At 42.2% G+C, this 26,072-nt stretch overlaps 1 protein-coding gene across 3 annotated transcripts; it reads left to right on the plus strand.

Moving 5' to 3' along the window:
* The first annotated feature begins 565 nt into the window (after positions 1–565).
* LOC311149656 (dysbindin-like) lies at positions 566–15,898 on the plus strand. 3 transcript variants are annotated; one of them, XM_084186854.1, is made up of 4 exons: positions 566–1,005; positions 10,459–10,608; positions 10,836–10,979; positions 13,344–15,898. In XM_084186854.1, the coding sequence occupies exons 1-4, from the start codon at positions 957–959 to the stop codon at positions 13,625–13,627; spliced, it is 627 nt and encodes a 208-aa protein (XP_084042980.1). In that variant the 5' UTR covers positions 566–956; the 3' UTR covers positions 13,628–15,898. The 3 variants fall into 3 exon arrangements, with proteins under 3 accessions (XP_084042980.1, XP_084042981.1, XP_084042979.1); XM_084186855.1 differs by lacking the exon at positions 566–1,005 and adding an exon at positions 9,649–9,767; XM_084186853.1 differs by lacking the exon at positions 566–1,005 and adding an exon at positions 10,020–10,138.
* Positions 15,899–26,072: the final 10,174 nt, after the last annotated feature.

Consider the following 26,072-nt stretch of genomic DNA (forward strand, 5'->3'; position numbering starts at 1 on the left):
TGGCCATTGTGGAGAGGTTGGAGTCTGTTTGATTGAGTGTGTGGACAGGTGTCTTTTATACAGGTAACGAGTTCAAACAGGTGCAGTTAATACAGGTAATGAGTGGAGAACAGGAGGGCTTCTTAAAGAAAAACTAACAGGTCTGTGAGAGACAGAATTCTTACTGGTTGGTAGGTGATCAAATACTTATGGCATGCAATAAAATGCAAATTAATTACTTAAAAATCATACAATGTGATTTTCTGGATTTTTGTTTTAGATTCCGTCTCTCACAGTTGAAGTGTACCTATGATAAAAAATTACAGACCTCTACATGCTTTGTAAGTAGGAAAACCTGCAAAATTGGCAGTGTATCAAATACTTGTTCTCCCCACTGTACATACTTACAGAGCATATATTTTCACACACAAAGAAGAGAGGAGGGGTTTTACTAATCCTGGTATGTTCCTCCACATTATGTAAGAGGCACTGCTCCACCTTATCCTATCACATGCTGTCCCCCCTGTGGGTGTCCACTTGGTACAGGCCGCACTGCCTTAACCCACACTCTATCCCTCTCTTCCTAAGCTGCAGCTCTGACAGACAGACAGAGAGAGAGAGAGAGAGAGAGAGAGAGAGAGAGAGAGAGAGAGAGAGAGAGAGAGAGAGAGAGAGAGAACAACAGAGCAAGAGCAGGTGAGAGAGTATTAAGCAGACAAGAGGAGAAGAGAGGGTAAAACAGAAGACATAGTATTTTCCTGTGAGGAATATCTCAGATGTTCTTGTTTTTTAAGCATTCTCAACAGATCTAGAGACTAGATGACCAGGTTTTACATACCGCAGTGTCCTGTCTTGGAACTCTGACAGGAGTGGACACACACACACACTCATACACACACTCCCTCTCTCGCACACACACCTGCATACACAGAGGTAGACATTCTCCATCACTGTCTGCAACCCCCCTCGATTGGACCATGTCCACGTCCTCGTCTGGATCGACCAACCACAACAAGCGTCAGTCATGTGAGTAACTCTGTGTTGCCAATCTATACCAGCTCTGAAAGTAATTGAAAGTGGTAGTAGTTAAACCTAATAGACTATAAGGAGTTCATCACAATGGTGCATTGATATTCGATTATGTAAACATGTGTCTACCACTGTCCAGTAAATTCCCCAACACATATAACACATATATTTCTAGCCAATAAATTAATAATTATGCTTTAATTGTGATCCTAATTATACTGTAAATCTAATTAATTTGAGCATTTTAGGATATTAGGCTTCAGTAGGACAGTCATATTAGACTGTAACTTTCTCCATCTAGTTAATAGCTGTCTGTCCATCTTTCTGTACTGTAGATTGGTTTAAACTGATACATACTGTAGTAGAGAGACGGATACTGAGATTAGTCCGAGATTAAGATACATTTATATTTAGTATTCCACAATAGGTGTGACTGACACCATACCACCATGGTCTGTAACCGAAAATTTATTTTTGATACATACACCTGATGCTATTTTCACCGCAGCTTCACTGAATCCAAATCTCACCTACCTGGTTTCGGTTAAAGGAGATACAATTGATAATGACATTGTCAAAGTGTTTGACCAGTAAGGTCCTCTGTGATTGGATAAAGGACAATAAGCAGGGATGTGGTTGGCTTTGGTTTGTGTTTGATTCCTGTTGAACATGTGTGGTCCATCACAGGATCACCATGGTCAGAGTTACAATGAGGTCATCACATGTGGTCCATGCTGCAGAGAGAGAAAGAGGAGGAAGAAGGGAGAATAGTATTAAAAGATACACTACTTGGCTAAAAGTATGTGGACACCTGCTCGCCGAACATCTCATTAAAAAATAATGGGCATTAACATGGAGTTGGCCCCCCTTTGCTGCTATAACAGACTCCACTCTTCTGGGAAGGCTTTCCACTAGTTGTTGGAACATTGCTGTGGGGACCTTCTTCCATTCAGCCATAAGAGCATTAGTGAGGTCTGGCACTGATGCTGGGCAATTAGGCCTGGCTTGCAGTCAGCATTCCAATTCATCCCAAAGGTGTTCGATGGGGTTGAGGTCAGGGCTCTGTGCAGGCAAGTCAAGTTCTTCCATACCGATCTCGACAAACCATTTCTGTATGGACCTCGCTTTGTGCACAGGGGCATTGTCATGCTGAAACAGGAAAGGGCCTTCCCCAAACTGTTGCCACAAAGTTGGAAGCACAGAATCGTCTAGAATGTAATTGTATGCTGTAGTGTTAAGATTTCCCTTAGCTGGAACTAAGGGGCCTAGCACGAACCATGAAAAACAGCCCCAGACCATAATTCCTCCTCCACCAAACTTTACAGTTGGCACAATGCATTGGGGTACGTTTCCTGCTCCCGAGTCCAATGGCGGTGAGCTTTACACCACTCCAGCTGCCGCTTGGCATTGCGCATGGTGATCTTAAGCTTGTGTGTGGATGTTCGGCCTTGGAAACCCATTTCATGAAGCTCCCGACAAACAGTTATTGTGCTGACATTGCTTCCAGAGGCAGTTTGGAACTCGGTAATGAGTGTTGCAACTGAAGACAGACGATTTTTACGCGCTACATGCTCCAGCACTCAGTGGTCCCGTTCTGTGAGCTTGTGTGGCCTGTCACTTCGCAGCTGAGCCGTTGTCGCTCCTAGACGTTTCCACTTCACAATAAGAGCACTTACAGTTGACCGGGGCAGCTCTAGCAGGGCAGACTTTTTACAAAATGACTTGTTGGAAAGGTGGCATCCTATAACTGTGTCACGTTGAAAGTCACTGAGCTCTTCAGTATGGGCCATTCTACTGCCAATGTTTGACTATAGAGATTGCATGGCTATGTGTTCGATTTTATACACCTGTCAGCAATGGGTGTGGCTGAAATAGCCGAATAAACTAATTTGAAGGGGTGTCCACATACTTTTCCACATACTTTTTTAGTGTATCCCTAGTGTAGATTATTAAATATCTATTTGAAGGAGTTGGTGGTCTGACGTCAACAACAGTCAGTTGAATGAATCCTGTGGTAGAATGTAACACTCTCTGGCTGGTAGGATGTTCTCAGGTCTCTCACAGTATGGTGCTGTCTAACAGGTGTCTGTCTCTCCAAGTGAACACCATGTCCATACCTCCCTACCTAATATGAGTTGATCTGACAGGATCTGAAAGGTGTGAGAGATTTGTTGAAAACCTATCCATCGTTTTTAGATCTACCAAATGTGCCAATGTGTAGAGGGACACGGGGTTAATATGGAACTAGACAGTCTAGGCACCTCACTTTAACCCTTCCACAGCCAGCCCACAGTTGAACTATACATCTTAAGATACTCAGACATATTGCCAACCTACCAAACAACATGACAAACAAAATAAGGGTTGGTCTGCAGTGGGTCTGTTATTAGCTGCCTTACTGTTATCTCCAAGGGGGGTGTCTCAGTTTGGACGTATGTACAGTAGGCTACACACCACAGGAGGCTGCTGATGGGAGGATGGCTCATAATAATGTCTGGAATGGGGTGAATGGAATGGTATCAAACACATGTGTTTGATACCATTCCATTTATTCCTTTCCAACCATTACTATGAGTCTGTCTTCCCCAATTAAGCTGGCACCAGCTGCCTGTGCTACACACATAGTAAGGGATTAACACTCTAACACCATTCTTTCACTAAACCAGAAAAGGTCTGCCTAAAAGACTCAGGCTAGACACGCTAGTACATAGCTACCTCCATCTAAGCTATAGGAAGAGGTGTTAGGTTTAGCTAGCAGTTTAGCATGCTAATGCTAATCTGGTAGAAGGTGTCAAGTATAGCCAAATTGGCTAAGCAAGCGAAATCTTCTAAAAGAATACCGTTTTGATTGCGTCATGAAGACAGTAGATTAACTGTGAGTCAATAACGGTGTCATCATTCTCCAATACGCCTAAGTGAAATCATAAACAATAAGCTAATGTTAGCTAACTAAACTCCTAAGATGCGTTTTGTGTGGGGCTATTTGGCACCAGACCATTTAATCTCTGGAGGTTTAGTATCTCTATGCTAAGTGTCTGTGAAGGTTGTGGAGATCGAGTTAGAGACCTGCTCTGATTGAACTAAATGTGCAGCCTTGGGAAGGGATGAAGGTCAAACATATATTTACCCCTCACTGAAGTGCTTTAATGGCTCTGGGAATACAGGCCTACAGGATAGGCCTATGGTCAGAGAGTGGACCTCCCTCTTCTGATTCAGGGAAAAGAGAGTCAGGCACAGGAATCTGTATTCAGCATGTCTCCTTGGAGAAATGGAGGAATCATAGAGATGGACAGTGACGGACAGAGAGATTGGCTAGAAGGAAGATGGATGACCGATCTCATACAGTACTCCATTACCACTAAGATATGCCTGAATGTCGACTGACAGGTCTTCATAGCCCCATGATATATGTGTCTCGCATAACGGCTTGGGGGGGAGGTTGGTGTATTTGAAGTGCCCTAATGGTGATGGTGGTTGGGGGAAGGGCAGAGGCAGCGCTGACCATTATCGCTCCACTCTACTGTATGAGTGTTGTGCTAATGATACGACTGTGTGAAGGAGTAGGTAGCAGGCTGTTGTGGTGCTGCAGTGAGCTGATGATTTATCCCTATACAGACTGCTGTGGCTGAGGGGAGAGGGAGAGAGAGAGAGGGATGGGGTCTGTAAATAATGGCAGTAACAACGAGAAATGGTGCAGCTGGAAACCGTACAGAGGTGGGGTAGACTATCGCTGCACCCCCAGGGGAAGAGGATTGAGCTGGTCGTGAACTGTCAGAGTGATAGAGAATCTATACTCTCTCTCTTTCTCTCCCACTCATACTCAAACACACACACACAAACACTACACACATACTGTATAGTGTATAGAGCCACATGAAAGCTCAATATTAGGAAGGTGTTCTTCATGTTTTATAAACTCAGTGTATGTAACATTGTAAAACTGTAAATGTAAATAATTACTGACTTTCTAGTCTTCTTTTGGTTGACCTCGATATATACAATGGCTTTAAAATACAATAAATCATGTGTTTGCCTGAGTGATATTGGGTAGGGACTCAAACACAGCTCACAGCTCAGAGCCTTCACAACGATTCCGTCAAAGGACTAAAATATCAGACATAATGTACACTAAGGCACAGACACTTGGGTTGCGTAACATCACTGTCTCTTTTATCTTACATGCACACATACACTCACACACATGCACTCACGCACACACACACACTCACACACTCACACACGTAGCATGTATATGGGTCTAGCAGTGTAAAGCAGAAGGATTGTCTATGCGTTATGTCAGTGACTGAGGGCTTTAAGGTAATTATGGAACAGTATGGGGTGAGAGAGGAGGAATAGGACTGGGGGGGGGCAGAGGTCTTGTTATGGATCAAAGTGTCATGGAATGGCGGAGCGTAACTCATCGGCTCAAACCAATGCCAGCACTGCAGATGGCTTAAGTTGGGGTAATGGCCTACTACTCTGGGCTGTACAAACAGTTGAGGTGTTCTGTTAACTCAGTGTGATGTTATGTCTCCAAAGTCGTATCACAGGACAAGGAGAGCTTGAAACTGAGTCACAATAGCTTGTCTGGAGTGGAGGCTAAGACAGCAAAGTGTCTTTGACATGCGGGAGTCACCGAACAGGGCCTTGCCAGTATGTGTTGGTCATACATTGGTCTGAAAAATAGAGAGAGAGAGAGAGAGAGAGAGAGGAGGGGGGGGGGGGGGGGGGGGGGGGGAGAGCTCTGCTATGACTGCTGATCTGCTGCTGGCTGTTGTTTTGCCATCAGAGCCAGAACTACGTTAGGACTGTTGGCCTTGCTGCTAGTGACATTATTCTATGTTGCCGTGGTCTTAGATGTTACTATCTTATGACCAGTAATGTCATACACTTATAGATGCTGTGTGATGGGTACAGACTATATAGATTTACATATATCATGTCTATGCAACAGCTACTGTAACTGAGTGTATGTAACGTAGACGCAGGGAGCCAGGAAGCAGGTGCAGGTGGTGAGTTTAATAATAACGAACATGGAGAGTTACAAAACAAGAGAAGTGTCTGGACATGAAAACTGAACCAATACTGCCTGAAGAGTGAGTGATGCTAGGGAGTGCTCAGGGTAATCAGGGTAGTGATGGAGTCCAGGTGTGCCTCATGATGTAATGAGGGTTGCCAGATGTGCATAATGATGGGTTGCCAGGACCGGTGGTTAGTAGGCTGGCGACGTGGAGCGCCGGAGAGGGGGAGCGGGAGTAGACGTGACAGTGTATAACTGTGTGTTAGTCACAGAACACCCACTAACAGAACTCTGGCCTGGCTGCAGTATTCTGACCGCACCATCTGGTCTCTGCAGATTAAGAAAAACATGTAACCATGAAAATACATTCATTTAATAAGTACAGTTTGGGGTATAAAAGTAATAACATAACACAATAACAAAAGGAGAATGGGAACCTCCATTAAAGGCATATTTGGTTTATGTGAGCACCCAAATTCAACAGTCAACACAAGCACTAACCCAGTGGAAATGTTGAGTGCTTTGAAGAAAAGCCACTGGGACTTATGAATATGTTCTTTTGTCGCATTATTGTATAACCATGCATTGGCTTATTATTTTGGACAGTTGCATAAGACAGTGTGTCAGAGGTGCATGGCATATATCAGCCGTAGGGGTCTCACAGTCACATTCAACAACCCCCTACCCCTCCCCCCGCCCCCCAAACAACCCATGTCCTCCTTTTTCTGCCTTCCCTCTCCCCTTCCTCCCACCTCTCTCCCTGTTCTACTTATCTTCCTCTATCTTCCTCTCACTCACCAGCCACTCCCCCTTCTCCCTCCATCTCCACCAATCCTGCCTGATTAAGCAGAGCCAACGAGAAACACAACAAGCTCTCAAGGGTCTCAGTGCAGAATTAGACGTTCATCCACATTCTCCAAACATCACATTTCAAAGTGTTTTATTGCTCCTGCTGCTCTGTATCGTTCCATTTCTCCAAACGTCAAATTTAGAAGTTAATGGTTAAATTTAGTCACTCATTCTGAATGGTTAAGGTAAGGGTTAAGGTTTGGGATAGGGTTAAAACATTAAGTTTAGGCACTCATTCTGAATGGTTAAGGTAAGGGTTAAGGTTTGGGATAGGGTTAAAATAAAAATAAATGACTGGGCTCGAACACGCAACCTTCTTATCCAGTCATGGGATTATGTCTATCCTCCACCCTCACCCACAACGCCCTTGCAAAACTCAAGCCTACTTGATGGTAATAGCACTCACTGTTGCCCCTAGTGGCCGGTTTTGAAGGCATTTCCCGACGTCCTCAGGACATGCAAAGACGTTTCCGACGTCTATCTTGAACGACCTGCCTGGACAAACACACATCTAACACACATTTAAGAACGTACAGTAACACTTTACGGTCATAACCATGTCATAATATGTTCTAACAGCTGGTATAACTTGTCATATCCTGTCATAATATGGTCATAACACTGTCATGACCCATATATTTACACCTGTCTGGTTATGACACCTACATAAGAATGTCAAAACCCACATTTATTCAAATGTGTTATTTCCCTGCCAAGACGTTTCCTTTCGTTTGAAAGTTTTTTTCTTAAGTCCTTTGTTGTTGTTGTAATGAATTCTGTTTACAATCATGTTTTTTTCATCATATTTTAAATAACTTAAGTAACTAACAGAAAATACACTTTATGACACTGTCATGAAGCATTATGACCATCCTGTGTCACTTTCCTTAGACTAAGAAAATACACTTTATGACACTGTCAAGAAGCATTATGGCCATCATAAACATATAAGCCAAATAGGTCTATCACATACAGTACATGCCCTTATGTCAGTCATCAGTCAAAAAGAGGGTGTCTTCTCCTGCTCCTGCATTCATCCCAGTCCTCAGCAACAGAACATTGGGGTAGGTGCATGTCTGACATCAATTTGTGCACAATTACAATGATAATTGTATGTGGTCAATTTCAGAAAATGTTATATAACATAAACATACTGTTGACAAGTAGGCTATGGTGTAATGGAATGTTTTGCCTTGTGTGGTAGGTTTTGACACTCTTATGTAGGTGTCATAACCAGCCATAAAATAATGCAATATAAGTCACAACAGGTCTAAATATATGTGTAATGACAGTGTTATGACCATATTATGACAGGTTATGACTGTGTCATAATGTGTTATGATGCTGGGTGTCAATAAAGTGTTACCTAATTTACATACTTTACAGCAGTTTCCCAAATACTTTGACATGGTGGTCCTCTGTAGCTCAGCTGGTAGAGCACGGCGCTTGTAACGCCAAGGTAGTGGGTTCGATCCCCGGGACCACCCATACGTAAAAATGTATGCACGCATGACTGTAAGTCGCTTTGGATAAAAGCGTCTGCTAAATGGCATATTATTATTATTATTATTATTACATGGCTGATGAGTCTTAACACATACATAATCACTAACGGCAAGTTCAACAGTTAACTCCCATACTCAGTGCCTGACTCAGTCTAATTTCCCTTGACTGAACTGGCCCTGAATGTCAAGCCCAGTCTTTGAAGTTGCCCACTTAGAGATAAATGGAGAATGCATCATTATTACACCACGCTCATTATATAATGATCACTCCTTTAATTTTATTCAGATGCCTTTTCTGAGTGAAGAGTATCTATCTGTGGAACCTTTTCTGGGCCGGCCAACTTACATAAGTGACGAGGGCAAATAACTTTGGAGAGGGTACGTTTAGACGAGGGATATTCCAATTAATGTAATAGTTCTACATATTGAAACAGGCTGCCTTTTACATGAAACATTAGTTGTGGACCAAGGAAGAGGCAGGGAGTGGGTGACTTCCCCAAGGGGACCATTTCAACATCATTCTTTCTTCTCACACTTTGAGCTGACTTTATCTTCTGTGGATGGAGGCCACCTACACTGGTTCCACTACGTGATGAGTCAGTCTTCACATCCATAGTGTCCTACACAGGGCCAGGTCAGGGAGATAAACACAGAGGCATTAATGAAGACTAGGACCTATGAGTGGGTTGGTTCTGGCCTCCTGTAGGCTGCTATAGTACTGAGAACCCACAAAGATCATAGTGTACACAGAACAAAGTTTATATTTGTGTGTGTCTGTGTGTGTGTGTGTGTGTGTGTGTGCGTGTGGCACGCATGTGTGGGACCTCTTTGACAGATCCATGGGTTCGGTGGCTAAGGGCGCTGTAGTTTACATAAGCTGTACAGTCAAGTCATCATCAACCGTCTCTTAGTTGCCGTGGTATTCCTGTGTGACTGTCTTATCAGAGCGCCCCCCCTCGGTTTGTGGGTGTCTCCCGCCCCGTGCCCTTCTGCATAGGGCACAACCCAGGCTGCATGGCACAAGACACCCATAACCCTCAGCCTGCCTCCTAAAGCAGAGAGACCTCACAGAAACTATTAAATACAGCAGATATTCTCTACCTCTTTCTTTATAAAATATACAGGCTGAATGTGTCTTTTCTCCATGGTAATATCCCCCTAAATCAACAGATCATCTAACAAATTGGAGTCAGAAAAGTTATCTGCCTCCAACGAATGAACGAATTACGGGCTTCTAGAAGGAATGAGTGACAACTTACTAACTTCAGTATCAGGCTGAGTGTTGATTGATGACACTCATGATTGACTGAGACAGACCATATAAGAACTATAAGAAGGGTGGCCACTCAGATGGCAGAAGTTAGCGTTTAAATGTCCAGTGTCAGGTAATTTGCATGCACGTGCACACATGCACACACACACAGACAAACACACACACACACACACACACACACACGCAGTCATGCACACACAGTCTCACACACAAGGTCACACACAAACACAAACACAAACACACACACACAGGGTGTGACATGAGTCACAGTGTCAGCTCATTGAGCCCAGTGGGCGTGTGACTGGAGTGTGCTGAGGAGGACATAACACAGTTATACAACCCCAACTGGTTAGCCCAGGACAGGAGAGGACAGGACAGGACTGAGTGGAGGTGTGCCTGGGGACATGTGTCCTCCCTTTCTCCTGGGAATAGACTGCAATTTCTTACCTACATTTTGGATTTCAGAATGGCTCCAGAGAAATGGCATAAATTACATTTATCATTTCATTTTTTAAATCAATTGTTTTATTACATGTTCAAAGAAATGCATGGTCATTGGTCTTCTCATCCTGAGTATATCCAATGTGATTTAGATGTTTTTTCTCTAACTGATATCTATGCAATCCAATACATCCAGGGAGTCCCAAGACCAAAGACCGCTGATTCGTCAGATGGCATGGCTGAAAATGTTAATGTTTTATCGCCCTCTGTTGGCCTGACAATGTAAACGTCAACCTATACAACGCATACCTTGAGGAGTTTGATTGACATTTGGGCTGTATGTGTTCTGTTTTGGTTGCTAGTGGAGACAGATAACTCTCAGAGGGTGTTGGACAATGACTCAGCCCATCATCTGAAGCTAAGGGAGAGACAGCGCTTCTTTGAGGAGGTGTATCAGCACGATATGGACTTCCTCCTGTCCTCGGCCCACCTGCACATCGACAGCAGGAAACGTGAGAGATGCTCAATACACACACCTACACACACACCTATACACCCGCACACCAGCACACCCGCAAACCCGCACACCCACACACACACACAAAAGATAAGCCTCTATTATGTAATCTATGGACTTATTAGAACGCACATTAAAGTCCAAATAAACAGCACATAATTGACTTAATGATAAGTAGTAAATATAGAGCCAGTTTCTGAGTGTGATGTGTTGTCCATACAGCTCCCATGGGCAGTATCTCTTCTATGGAGGTGAACGTGGACATGCTGGAGCAGATGGACCTTATGGACATCTCTGACCAGGAAGCTCTGGATGTGTTCCTCAACTCTGGGGCCGACGACAGCCCACTGGCCTCCCCTTTACCAGGTAATTATGCCACCTTCCTGGCCCCATAAATAACATACTTACCAGGTTTGCTTTTAGGAGAGGGGGCCCATAATAATTGGTCACATCATTTCTCAAAGTAAGGTTTAAATGTGGAGAGATTTTCTTTCTAGAGTGGAATGTACAACTAGCCGTTCTAGAGTGGAAATACAGTCATTATAAAAAGGAACAAGAGCAGTAGTGACTTTTTACATGTAAATTTGAGCAGGATGGGATGGGAAAAAATACCATATTTTTCATCAAGCTGTTAGTCATTTCCCTGCGCTCGCTATAACACTGCAGCACCAATGTCCATTGTTTATGTCTGGCATTAGCAAGCCCTAAGTAATCTATTCTTCTCTAAATAAAACATCTCAGTATGTGAGGTTATTCAATAATTTGGTTGGATGGGAAAGAAAACATTACTAGCTACTGCATGAGAGCTGATTGGTTACCTGTTCATTCTCCCTGGGTTTGAACTGGAGTCAATGGAGCTAGAGGACATACATTGCCTTCCTCACATATAGAGGGTGCTGTTAAGACTACCTTGCAAAAACAGTTTTTTTTGTGACATTTACATTTTAGTCATTTAGCAGAAGCTCTTATCCAGAGCGACTTACAGTTAGACATGTGAAGATATTTAGTATATCAAAAAGGTATACATGTTTTCATGTTTCATGCTTCTTTTTAAACTTAAATTCAGATAGAGGAGGATGGTCCCCCTCTTCCTCCAATGACCAGTCTCTTCTGAACAAGAATGTAGCTGTTCTGTACCTGAGTGTATAGGCCTAGTGGTTCTAGTGGTGGTTCTAGTGGTTCTAGTGGTTCTACTGGTGGTTCTAGTGGTGGTTCTAGTGGTTCCAGTGGTTCTAGTGGTGGTTCTAGTGGTGGTTCTAGTGGTTCCAGTGGTTCTAGTGGTTTTAGTGGTGGTTCTAGTGGTGGTTCTAGTATTGGTTCTAGTGGTGGTTCTAGTGCTTCCAGTGTGGTTATATTGGTTCCAGTGGTAGTTCTAGTGGTTCTAGTGGTTCTAGTGATGGTTCTAGTGGTTCTAGTCTAGTGGTTCTTCGGTAGAGTGTAGCTGTTCTAGAATGGAACCTTATTATCTCTCTGGTTTTCCTGCTCCTGTCATTGTGACCCTATAGGTTTATCAACTCACCCCTGGCCTCTTACAAAACTCTCTTCTATGCTGCTCTAGCCTCACCCACAGAGACTTGGCACAATCTAATTGGTGCCATATCACATTTAAGATGCAAAACTAAAGCTAGAAGAATGACACAAGAGATTAAAACTGCTGTGTATTATGTGTGTGTGAAATGTCTGCACTACCCGGAAAAGGTTGTTGTTGTTTCTCTTTCATGCAAACTGATGTAGGGAAAATAGGGATTCTGTTTTCAGAAGCAGTTTTGTTTACCCTGGCATTTACCCTGGCATCAGATCACTGTGGTGATAGAGGGGGATCAGGTGTATCGAGAGACTCTCTCAGGGAGGAAATCGGTGCAAACCTTTTGGTTTGTTTTATATATCAATAACTCAGTATGAAAGGAACAGCTTTAATTTATACTTAGGGATGTTTCTGGTGTTAGACACCATTGACATGCTGAAGACATAGACCTCATTATTCCTCTATTAGGGCCGATAGTACTGTCATTAACTGGTTTACCCACCACACCCATTAGAAACTCATTACAAACAGTTGAGGAATGTTCACTTGAAAGCGTGTGTTTGGCCCCACCTATCATCAAGGGATTTACAGTCACACTTTATTTGCTCTACAGATGGTCATACTGTCTGTTGGTAAGCAACTGTTGATAAGCAACTGACTATCTGTTGATAAGCAGTTGCTTGCTAAGGTTACGGTTAGGTTAAGGTTTAGATTAAGTGTTAGGATAATGGTTAAGGTTAGAGTTAAGGCTAGGGTTAAGGTTAGGACAAGGGTTAAGGTTAGGGATAGGGTTAGTAGATAGTTACTTGAAATGTTACTGATAGGCTGTAGATCGACTTTCCAAATAAAGTGTTACCATCTTTTCATCAGTCTGTTACACCCTTATATATTGCCTTTGATTTAATAATAGAGATAGTATCAACAGAACAGAAGACTTCCATTTCAAATGTCATGGCAGTGCGACTGAGGACATCCTGTTGTTTACACAACACTGAGATAATGATGAGGTACTGTGAAAGGATGGTAACTGTAAGTGACATTTCAAATGACCACAACAAAGGCTGTCAGGGTTGATACAAATTCCTTTCAGTGGTAATTACATTCCTTTTCATAACATTTCCATGCCTTGAACCTCAATGTCATGATGCTTGTTCCTTTTCTATTATTTTCTACTCATGTCTTCTGTCTGCTCCTCTGGCCCACAGCAGAGGTAGACGATGAAGAGGAAGACGAGGAAGACGAGAGCAAAGAGGTTGTCTACAGGGAGCGTGTGCCAACTTGCGACGGTTGCCAGGGTTCAAAATCTCGCATGTCATCCACCTCTTCCGGTTCCAGTGACACCAGCGGGACCGACACCCATGTGGTCCAATCAGATGACGAGGAGGTGCACGCAGACACCCTGTTGCTGACCTCCGTGCCTCGAACAAAAGATGAAGAGACAGAGGAAGAAGAGGAAGATGAGAGAGGCCTGTCCGCTCCGTTGTCATAGAGACACAAGTCCCTCAGCTGCTCTGACTGTTGTCAATGACAACAAGGAGAGGGTAAACAGACTAACTCAGAGATCCATACATATACAGTACCATCACTTCCTCTTTCCACATTACCCTGCGGACGCCCCTGGACTTACTTGTGGGAAACCCCTAGCATGGAAAACCCTTGTTATTGTTTGGTGTGTTGTTATGGGTCAACCCACTGGGCACAGATGGCATTTAAGCAACTAGTTTTTATTTACATTTGGTTGAGATGTCAACTAATGTGAATTCAACATGAAATCAACAAAAAATGTCACCATGTCCTTGGATTTAGGTGAAAAGTTGGGTGAAAAAAAGACAAAATTCCATTACATTTTAGACTTTTTGCAAATCCAATCAAATTTCCACATTGATTCAGATTGCATTTTTTGGTTGAAATGGCGTGGACTCAACGTTGATGCAACCAGTTTTTGCCCAGTGTGAATTGATTCCCTGCGTAACTATGAAACTACTTATTGATGACTCCTCATTGTTTCAAAAATGTTCACTGTTGCTTCAGAGCATTATACTTATTTTGTTCAACCATTATCAAGGTGCCAAGATTGTGTTCTGCATATTTATCATACACAGAATATCATTGGCAGAGTGAGGAATGTCCAGATAGATGTCTGTCTCACATAAGAATCTGTGAACAATTACTTTAGAGAGACTACATTCTAGATCCAATCTTATCCATTCATTAATGCTGCTATATGAACACTGAATTCTAACATGACTCTTTGCTGAGTGATTGTAATCAGTTAGTAATGGGAGTCTCAAGCGGTTTGGTTTAATTTGTTCTCAGTCAAGGTACTTACCTCCCTTTATGTGACAGTTGACAGAGGATCCAACATGTAGCAACATAACACAGTCAACTCACACACACACGTTTACTAGTCTACATTTGCAAACTGGATTTTCTGCTTTGGTTTCTGCTATTGCTATTCCCTCCAGCTCAGGACACCTTAAACACGTCCATTTTAAATCTTTAAGTCAGTTATCTACAGTAGCTACATCAATTTTTGAACTTATAAGTTAATGATATGTACCCATTGATTCTTGAAGAATATAACTTATAAATGCCTCATGAGCTTAGTTCAACTGTCGTATGCCATCAGAACCCAACATTTAAGCTTGTTTGACTTTGTAAACAAAATAAATGTAAACAAACACTGTATTGCCTCAAAACAAGGTTAAAACTATAATTCTGAAATCATGGACGGACAGTCCTTACCTCAATAGCTCTGTCTATGAATTTGAGAGTGTATACATTTCTCCAGCCCCATACCTCAGCTTACCCCTTTAAGAGGGTCAGAAATATTTAAGAGTGGTATTTAGAAGTACAATCAACAACTGTGTGGCATTCCCCTTTGTCAGAATGAGTTAGGAGTCTACCAGGGTAATGTCTCACCAGAACAACACCTTGGTATTGGTAAAGGCCTTGGTCTCATTCAGACAATATCAGCCAATTACAGGGAATTCACTCCACTAGCTACTAGACTAGGGAGGCGCAAGCTTACCCAGACTTTTGTTTCTGCTTGGTTGGAGCAAAATCCTACACCCACACCTGCTATTACAGGGTAAGATTTCCCACCGTTTTACTACAGTACACTCTGGTGTTTTAACTATAAGAGGACAGTAGAGAGCAGGAGTGAGACACACAGTCCCCAGCCTCATGTTGTCTGGTTATACTCATCTCATCTGAGTACCATGAAATGCATGCCACATTGTAAATGTACTGTATGTTCTGTATATTTCTGATCATTCTGCTATGAGGTGTATCATTTCCAGTGTTTTCCCTGGCATTTCAGATTAAATTGTAGGCCTATCTATGCATGAAGCAAGTCTTGTGATGACAAACAGGGCGTCTTTCCTCCCTGTATCCTCCTATTGAGCTGAACGTTGAGGGTTGGATATGTAGACACTAGAAACTTGGCACACAAAGTGGTTTATGCCAGCTTTTCGGATGTAAGAGTATTTCAACAAGCTGGAATGGTGTGTGTGTGTGCGTGTGTGCGTGTGTGCGTGTGTGTGTGTGTGTGTGTGCGTGTGTCTTCATTGCAAGAGAACAGTAGAGAGCAGGAGTGAGACACACAGCCCCCAGCCTCATGTTGTCTGGTTGTACTCATCTCATCTGAGTACCATGAATGTGACTATGTTTGTAAATGCATGCCACATTGTGGCAGTGGAAAACTTGGTTATTTGTATAATGTCCCTCTCTCTATGGGCTCCCAATCATGATTAAGACTAAAACAAATAAAATTATGAAACAATACAATACAATCTTTTTTCTTCTTCTTTTTTAGAGTGCCATACATGTTGGTGTGTGTGTTCCTCAAGCTCTCTACTAGAAAAAAAGTGATCAAGTTTGGTTAAGTCATTGATTAAAACAGTGGGGCCAGGGAAGATTGTGGGTCTCCATCTGACACAGTGCTGTGAGCATATGATAACAATTTGAGACTTTAATTATACTTCTATATACCTCTATGTTTATCTGTGATGACAAATCATTTTAACGACCTCCACGTCACAGTCTGGGAATCACATAAAAAAACAAACAGAGCCAACCTGAGGACCAACCAGTTTTCAGTTTGCATTCAAACCTCAGGAGTCTCTTCCTAGACTTGAGGTTGGGTGGAAAATAGGCAAGTTGTTTTAAGCCCGTGGGCGCTAGTGGCAAGTCTGGAGCTGAAGATGAGAACAGGATTGAAAATGAAGGTTGGGCCAGGTACTTTTACCAATGAGAAATTAGAGGGAAGTCATAGGGTTTAGATAGTGTGACATCTGGGTGTGAATCTCTGGTAATTTAGAAGGGAGGAGTTTGTCGTTAAGTACCTTTCTCCAAATCACTCTTCGCCTAAGTGACCACATAGTATAAATCCATACCTTTTCACTTCTGGGCATGACATCAGCAAAAACATCTCTAGCCTACACTCTAGCCAACACCCCCAGGGCACAAAGCATATCTGTCACGCCCTGGCTCTGGGACTCTGTTATGTTGAGCCAGGGTGTGTTGTTTCTATGTGTTTTGTGTTCTAGGTTGATTATCTAGCTCATGTGTTTCTGTGTTGGCCGGGGTGGTTCTCAATCAGAGGCAACGAGTATCAGCTGTTGCTTGTTGTCTCTGATTGGGAACCATACTTAGGCAGCCTGTTTTCCACAGTGTTTTGTGGGATCTTGTTCCGTGTTGGTTTTGTATTGTAACCAAGGACTTCACGTTATCGTTTTGTTCGTGTGGTGAATTTAAATAAAAGTATGTTCACTTATCACGCTGCGCATTGGTCCACTGTGTTCGACGATCGTGACAATATCATTGTTTTATGTACTGTACAGAAAATACCTGTTGGCACATAACTCTATTCTGATACTAATAAAAAGCCATGGAAACCCTAAATTAATACTTTTTTGTAAATGTTGGGAGTGAGGAGAAGGATTGGTTAGGTTACTTTAGAATTATGTTTACTGTGTGCACTGTAAAAAACTATTCTGATGAAACCTGGGCAGTACTCAACTTGGTCACACTTTATTTGGATAGTCCGGATTTTCCATCTGTAGATGCTCTACAGATTGTCATACTATCAACAAACTATCTGTTGATAAGCAGCTGCTTGCTAAAGTTATGGTTAGGGTTAGGTTTAGAATAAGGGTTAGAGTAAGGGTTAAGGTTGGGGTTAGGGTTATGGTAAGGGTTAAGTTTAGGGTTAGAGCTAGGGTTAGGATTAGCAGATAGTTAGTTAAATGTTACAGATAGTCTGTAGATAGTCCATCTGTAGATGCTCTACAGACTATCCAAATAAAGTGTTACCTTCGACTTTATACCTTTTCATAAGCTTGCATTTTGTCTGTAACATGATCTGAAACTAAGTTCAGGTCATTCAGTCAAGTTTGTAAAAGTTGTTAGATATCATTGCCAGTCACATAGACCTCCCAATGCTCGGTGTTTGGTAGTTAACCCATAAGAGTCTAAGCCCTGTCTAAAAAATGATTTGCTGCAAAACATTTTTTGGCCTTACTGCTATTAGCCCAAACAATCTAAAGGAAGTTTGTTCTGAAGTGTCTGTCCTATATGTGAGAGATATGAGAGCTATAAGAAAGATCAGGATTATTATTAATTTTGTATTTAACCCCTTATGTTTTGCACTAAAGTCTCCATATGTATTGCACTTCCATTCATTTTTTCAACTGGCACAGGGGGACCTTCAGACGAGTTTTGTGAGGCCTGTGGTCGTCCTAGAGCAAAACAACCGATATGTACATTTCCACAGAGGGTTCATATTAGTATGATATTATTGTGTAGGCCAAACCGTTCGGACACTACAGACGATTTTGTGAGAAGACCGATTTTCGGGACGTCTCATGGTCTGACAAACACTGCTCTAGCTCTGTCACCATTAACCGCAGATTCAAGTGCGACATGGAAGGATGTGGTGGATTGAGACACATCCAAAGCAAAAAACTGATATCTCTAGTTTAAACTGACAGATTTGTATGGGGATTTTTGTATTATGCTAATTCGATTTCCACGGGGGTGCAGACATCATCCGTAGGTGGTTTTAAACAAAATGTTCCAGTATTTCTGTGTTCATATTTCAGAAGAACATATGGATTCTTTAGACATTCCGAATGGTGAAAAATGCATGCTAAAGGCAAATAGAGCCACTCTACAAATTATAATAACCTAAACACAGTGGGGAACAATGAGGGCCTTCTACGCTTTCAGAGAAAGGCTAAGGATTTATAAAATAATAAAAATAATAATATTTATATACTTTTTTTTCAATTATGTTTTGATTTAATCTCTTTAGTGTTTGTTAGAAAGGAAAGGGTTAACACTGAAGAGAAAAATATATCCAGTCAGGATTTTTCTTTGGTGGTCTCTAGAGAGATAAATCTAGCTAGCTAAGTCAGCCATTGGCTAGGCCATTAGATGCTTAATAGAAGGCATCTGCCATTCAACTGTATTAGGGCAACATTTTGGAGTGAGAGTGGAATCAACCAATCACATTGACTTGTAATGGGTGGGCACGTTTTTACAAAAACGCATGGAAACGTCTGCCTTCTCGAAGGCCAACAGGCCACTGTGCAATAGCGAGCAGTAGTTTTCCCACAGTCTAGCTAGCTAGTTTTTGTTGTAGGCTAGTTTGCAGCGGCTGCAGCAGGTGTTATCGGAGAGGATGTTGTTCCTAATTTGTTAGCTTGTCCTTTTTCAAGAATAACTTTAAACAAGAAGTTCAGTTTCAAATGATCATCATCTGGTGCCCTTTAATTCATTTGAGCAAAACAAATGCCCTGCCCATTGATACAAAAACATATTTCCTACCTACTGGCTACTGATGTCATTCTTCTGTGAGCTGCTCCATGTGACAACCAGTTGAGAGCTGTGCTCTCTTGCTGCCTGCAGATGATATTCCGTTGAAACTAGGCTGTGTGTGAAACTAGCCACTGTGGCTACTTTGTGCATGATTTCTCTATTGTACTACATCATTAATAAGTCGTATACCTCCACTACAATACTTTGATACGCAACAGTAGGAATTAAGAAGTGAGTGTAGGCAATGCCCAATGAAAGCTAAAGTGGGTATACCTGCATATACATATAATGTATGCACACATGACTGTAAGTCGCTTTGGATAAAAGCATCTGCTAAATGGCATATTATTATTATTATTATTATACTGTAGCCTCCACCACACCACTGGCCCTTTCAACCCACATGAGTGCGCTGGTATTACGGTTGCTGTCCTTTCAGCATCAAGAGCCTGTCACACACTGAAGGCCCAATAGGCTTGACACTGCGCATAAATGTCTATAATAGATATAAAGACTGTTTTCCCCGGTCTCCCCTTACTACTAGTGAGCGTGCAACTTTCCAACAATTTCCCCCACTCTTCCCTACCAGCAAGTCAAGAAAATTCTGCCAAAGTTTGAGGATATTTTTTCAACGAAAGTAAAGGACAGTAACGTTACAACTAAAGTAGGAATCCCAGCTTTCAATAGGCGTTAAGATATGAACGTTTCAAGAAAGGAGTGTTTATATTTGGCCTGGCGAAGCGGTTTTATGCGCTGACTGAATGGAAGCTGATAATTATGAGTTTTTTACTCGGCTGGTCTCAGGAAGAAATGATGAGTCCTCACTGTCCGGGACCGAGTCAAGACCGAGTACAAATGTATCTGACACCAAGACAAGACCCAGACACTCAATATGTGGTCTCTGTTTCTGTCTCTGTCTCTGTCTCTGTCTCTGTCTCTGTCTCTGTCTCTGTCTCTGTCTCTGTCTCTGTCTCTGTCTCTGTCTCTCTCATTCTCGCCGTGTCTCGTACTTTGTTTCACTGTATTTCTCCCGTGTGTGAAAGTTTAATTCAGTGAAACTATAGGGCATTCTGAGTCATATTATTCACAATGAGCACAATATGTGTCTTGAGCAGAACTAGCTGGTTGACAGTGAGTGAAAATAGTGAATATTGTGATAAACAGTAGTGGTTAGTAGAATAAATGCTGCAGGAAAAAATATTTTCCTGAAAACCATTGTGACATTTTCTGTGGAATTTTGGAATTATGTGTGATTATACAACGGGTGGTTCTAATCCTGAATGATGATAGGTTAAAAACGCATTCCAGACAGTGTCTATTCCACAAGTTACCACCGGCTAAATCTATGACATTAAAATGCCTATTTACTCTGTTCCATCTGACTGTGCAATCCACTGTCTCATCAGCCCAGCCAGGCAATTTATAAACTTGATCTCCACTATAAAAAGCATCTAGACGTTATCTCACATTTATTTTAGACTAACATTTAGTTTTCAACAGGGGAGATTTGTATAAACATTGCTCTCTGTCTCTCCGACATTTGCAACATTGTTTCAATATTCAAATTCGATCTCCAGCTGTCCCATAGTAATGAACATGTTGGGAGTCGGGAAGAGACAGACAGGCAGGCAGCGTTTCTCAGCCAGTTGATATGATTAATCAGCTGCCATCATTTTTATGGATATATAGAAAGAAATGTCAATTGAAAAAAGGTAAAATGAAACTAAGTGCAGCTACTGTAGTTTGCAGTCTTTCCAGCTTCAGTTTGAAGTGATTGTGTTAGCTGTGTTGTTGGCTAGCTCCTCTGAACAAAAGTGTCCTGACGAGAGAGCATATTTTCTATGCCAGGCGAAATCACGCCTCATTAGCTCATTGTTATGGAAGTGTCCAAATAAATGTCAATAGAAAACAGTTTAAACAAATGCAAATAGCTACTATTGTTATTCTGGCTGCACTGTTTGACGTGACTGTAAGTTAACCGTAGTTGGCTAGCTAGCAAGCAAGGGGTAAGAACGTTGCCAGACAGTATGGCAATGGAACATTTAGAATGAACGACTGGGTCGTGTCCAGAGATACAGAACAAAAAGACTGAACGACTGACAACCGAACCGATAGAACGAACGACCAGCCGGCTTGGGTAGCAACCCTAGATTTGTGTCGGGACTATATCTTGTGGAAGGATGAAATAGTATGAATATATTCATAAAAATAACATTTTTAATGAAAATATGTCAATCATTATTTGAATATGTTGGTAACCTGTTGTATAAAAGTGATAATGCCCTCAAAGCAGGTGTTTGGAGGATATATTCTCCAAACACCGGCTTCTCTGGTATTTTCAATTAACTGTAGCATGAACGTCAGGATGAGAACCTAAGACTGGCAGAGAGGAAAGGAGGGAGCGTCTAACTCTGTACCCCTGAGCCTCACCTGCCACACAACGCCCCTTATTAAAGCCCTGGGGACCTGAGCTGTCACATCACAGCAACTGGTTATTAACGGCACACACCTACACACGCAAACACTCACGCATGCATACACACACACACACACACACACACACACATACACACACACATTTACATATATGTACAAAGTGTAAACACCTACACTCATACACACACAAACACTCTCTCTCTCACGCACACAAACATACATACTTGTAAACAAGACTTGGTGGGGACATGTCATCCACCTCTTCCGGTTCGAGTGACACCAGCGGGGGCGGGACTGTCACCCCTGTGGTCCAATCAGATGATGAGCAGGTGCACGTCGACACACTGCTGCTGACCTCCGTGCCTCAAACAAAAAAAGAAGAGACAGGTGAAGAAGAGGAAGAGGAGTGAGGCCTGTTCGCTCTGTCGTCATAGAGACACAAGTCACTCAGCAGTTCTGACTGTTGTCAATGACAACAAGGAGAGGGTAAACAAGCTAACTCAGAGATCCATACATATACAGTACCATCACTCCCTCTTCTCATGTTATCCTGCGGACGCCCCTGAACTTCCTTGTGGGAAACCCCTACCATTGACCATTAAATGCTGGATTTTAACACACTGATACATCATGATTCTCTTTGCTGCATGATTGGGATCAGTTAGTAGTGGAAGTCTCAAGCTGTTTGGCTTCATATGTTCTCAGCCAAGGTATTTACCTCCCATTATGTGACATTTGACAAAGGATCCAACATGTAGCAACATAACACAGTCAGTCAATTCACACACACACATTCACTAAGGCTACATTTGCCAGTCACATAGACCTCCCAATGCTCGGTGACAAGATAATGTTGTGGTTGGCATGAAAGACAATGGCACAGTTTACCCCACAAGTCTAGATAGAATAAAGTACTGTTGGAAATCATGACCTGTAATTGGAATCTGGACCAGACCCAGCTCTCAGAGGGGTGGCATCTCTAACAGGGCTCAGGGGTGGATCCATGTCTGGGAGAGAGAATAGAGTCAATTGAGGATGGGCATGCTGTTGTCATGAAACAATTGTTTTCAACACAGTATCACAGGCTATTGTGAAATAGACTCGAATTACTTATTTGAAATTTGTGCCAGGCACACTCACATTATTTAATTTTTTTCGTGTACAGGACACCATTTTCTTGATAACACATTTTATAGGCTACAAGGCTCCACTTTCTTTACATTACACAATTTTGTATAGTTCATTTTAATCACAGGCCAAACAGGAGGATCATCTTTCCGGTTGGCCAACCACCAACGAAGAAGATGTGGGTTTTCGGGTAATTTAGCTAGCTTGCTAACGTTAGCTATGAACCCAATTGTTTATAGTTTGTTGTGTGTAGATGTGTCAATGCATGTCTGTAGACTAATAGATATATTTCAAAACAAATGATAACCTGTTTCATTTTTGATGGTTGGACAGTCCGTTTTTGGAACGGTAATACTCATTGCTAGCCAACTAAACTATCTAGCTAGCAAAGACTAAGAGTCTAACGTGCTGGCTAGCACAGATTTGGGATCAGCTAGCTTACCCTTTCCCAAGCCTTTGGTTTTGGGGTGGGGGGACAACTGACCTTAGATCAGCGGCTAGCAGCAACTTCATCCCTCCCATAGATAGCATAGGTAGCTAGATTGCCAGTCATAATACTAGCTACACATCTAGGATTAAGGTCTCCTTTTTATGTAAGTGTATTTTGCTATCTATAATCTTTTATTGATTGGATTCAGGAAAGGATATGGCCCAAAGGTGTTCTTAATGATCATAGATTGTCTGATGTGGGATAGCATGCCGAAGAGATCTTGTTTAATGGCTTTTGTTCATGTATTCCAGATAGCTACTTGATTTGAAGAAGAGCCCATATTTATCTCACATACATCACACATTTTCACGCACACGGTCCACTTACTCACTTCCTCACTCACTTCCTCACTCACTCACTCACTCATTCACTCACTCACTCACTCACTCACTCACTCACTCACTCACTCACTCACTCACTCACTCACTCAATCACTCACTCACTCACTCACTCACTCACTCACTCACTCACTCACTCACTCATTCACTCACTCAAGGTTGGAGACTGAGCACAGTGTCAGCCGCAGGCTCAGGCCCTGGAGCAGTGTAGTGCCCTGCTTAACGGCACTTTGATTGGTGCGTGTGTGTGTGCAGGTAAGAAAGCTTTTTACTGATAATTTGTTAGTCAGCATCATTGTCCAGCTCTAAATAATTTTCACATATATTTGGTTCCTTTTTATTTACATGATAACAGAATGAATACACCTTTTGTGTCTTTCTCTCTTGATGTAGGTATTTTTTGTCTGGTCTATTAACTGCTACCTACTATCTATTGACCTTGTGTTATTACACAAATAACACAATGGCTTCTAACAATGTCCCAGAGGACACAGAGAGATTGAAGATTGCAGTTCTCATGGCTGACATCCTCCTGAAAGAAGTCAGGGTGAGTGTTTTCACATACATCAGGCCATCAGTAGGGGCATCTAAGATGCTATAGCTTCAAAATGTGTATGCTGAAAGTGTTAAGTGCAGTCTGTTAATAATAAGTCTGTCTAAGAATTTTCACATTAACTAACAGGAGGCAAAGGAGAAGGAGAAGGAAAAGTCTGTAAGTCAGAAACTAGTCTCTTTTCACTGGCAAAAACGAGCCAGTGAAAGGCAACCAGCCAAAAGTAGGAGAGCGAAACGTGGAGAGCAATGTATCAGGAGGCGAGGTCATGCTTCAACAACCAGTTGGTGTCATAGGTTTTTAAATTACTAATCTTTGTAAAGTGACTATTTCATGGTAAATTCATAAATCAACGTCATTATTCTGAGCCATATATAAAGGTGTATACAGAGTAGGGGGGTAGTAGTGTCGGGAGTTGATTGGAGAAGATGACTGGGGTAGATGGAGATATTTAGTCATGTGTGATTGTTATTGTAACGTCTCCTATGACTGTAGGAATTCATAGTAGTATCAGGCAATGACACATGACCCTAATGTTTTCCAGTCACATCTAGCAGTGCTGAAGATGCTCCGCCTCCACCCATGGACGCTGAGGCATTTTATTTAAATGCTCAGAAAGATTTTGGTAAGATGATAACATGTGGTGTATAGTTTTTTCACCAAGCATCCAACAGTAGGGGTGCACCTGCAACTGGCATCTTTCGAATTATGGAAGGGGAGGGGGCCCTTAGACTTGGTCAAGAGAATTTCAGATGAGGAGGAACCAAATCGCGTAGCTGGCTGGAGACCAGCGCTCACACAAGGTTTGGTTTTGGGTTGCCGAGATTAAGGATCAACTGACCTTCTATTGGTGTGTCTATATTTTCACAAAGGAGTTCAGGAAAAAGTCCTGTGTGACATTGTGAAATTAAAACTGAAAATGTGAAGTGTGACTCCCCCAGGTTAATGGGAATCTGTACTTTGCATTGTTTCTGTTGGTCAACAGCCTTGGTTTAAGTAATATGGAAGTAAGTACCTTAATGGAACTGCTTTACAAATGCTAAATGTGGGCCTGTCTAAATTTTTCCACAGAGAAAAACATGCAGAGACTACAGGCCATTCTACAGGCAATGCCAGCTGACAGGCCAGCTGATGGTCCACAGCCAACTACGGCATCAAGTTGGCAAATGCAGAAAAAGATAGCTAAGGAGTGGTGGCAAGAGGCTTGGGATTTCCACCTGGAGTGCATGTTGACAGCTAAACATCTTGTCAGTGAGATCTGCAACATCTGCTACCAGGAGGAGGCAGTTTTAAGATGCCGAGACTGCCAGCACAGGAGTGGTTTTGCTCGGAATGTGACCGTATCGAGCACAGGAAACGGCCTCTCCACAACAAGGAGACCGTGAAAGGAGGTTTCTACAAACCTATCCCGCCCAGCGCATATGTGGGGAAAGGGGAAGCAAGCCACTACACCACTTGTGAGCAAGGTGAGGTGAAATGTATGTGTAATGTGTTCTTCATTCATTTTATCCATATCTGTGTGAATGGGTCTTATCCAGATGTAATTTATTTTTCCTGATGTTTTCAATAGAGCGAAACCCTTGTTGTGCCCATGTAATCCATTTCAATGTCATGTATAACATTAAATACTTACTCTTGTGATGCAGGCATTTCTACATCTTAAACCTCATTTTTGGTAAACTTATATTTGTATCACCAGTAGCATGTTTGTTTGTGATGTAAACTATTCAAATGAACATGTTTTTTTTCTCAGCATGCATGTTACCCACTATACGTTCACCAAAGCTATGCTCCTGTGGGAACAACATGTTCTCAGTTTCAGCTGGTGATCAGTCATCTTGATTGGTATAAATGGTAAATACACATTAACATTTTTGAGTATTCACAAATTTAATATAATGTTTTTGTAATGGATTTTTTGATGGCGTTCTTGTTATCAATTAATCTCCAAGGCGTTACGATTTACACCTGCTGGTGTGGATGTACCCGTGCTGCTCGACACAGTGGGCCCCAGGTGTGAAGGATCTGATTTACAGTGGGCATTTGCCAGCCTCCACTCAGTGCCAGAAGCTGTACACCATCGACCTTTTCAGCACCTTCTAAGAAATGAAAGAGGTTTCCCCGGGCCAAGGGTCAAGGCTGGCATAAAACAAGGATGCTTGAACAC

This window comes from Coregonus lavaretus, assembly GCF_964263955.1.
Source record: "Coregonus lavaretus genome assembly, chromosome: 22".
NCBI classification, from domain to species: domain Eukaryota; kingdom Metazoa; phylum Chordata; class Actinopteri; order Salmoniformes; family Salmonidae; genus Coregonus; species Coregonus lavaretus.

What these genes read in the sequence shown, in the direction of transcription:
- LOC311149656 (XM_084186853.1), top strand. Translation starts at nt 10,060, where the DNA reads ATGTGTCCTCCCTTTCTCCTGGGAATAGACTGCAATTTCTTACCTACA. An exon ending in AGAATGGCTCCAGAGAAATG is followed by an intron (nt 10,139 to 10,458) that starts GCATAAATTACA and finishes TTTGGTTGCTAG; the next exon opens with TGGAGACAGATAACTCTCAG. An exon ending in GCACATCGACAGCAGGAAAC is followed by an intron (nt 10,609 to 10,835) that starts GTGAGAGATGCT and finishes TTGTCCATACAG; the next exon opens with CTCCCATGGGCAGTATCTCT.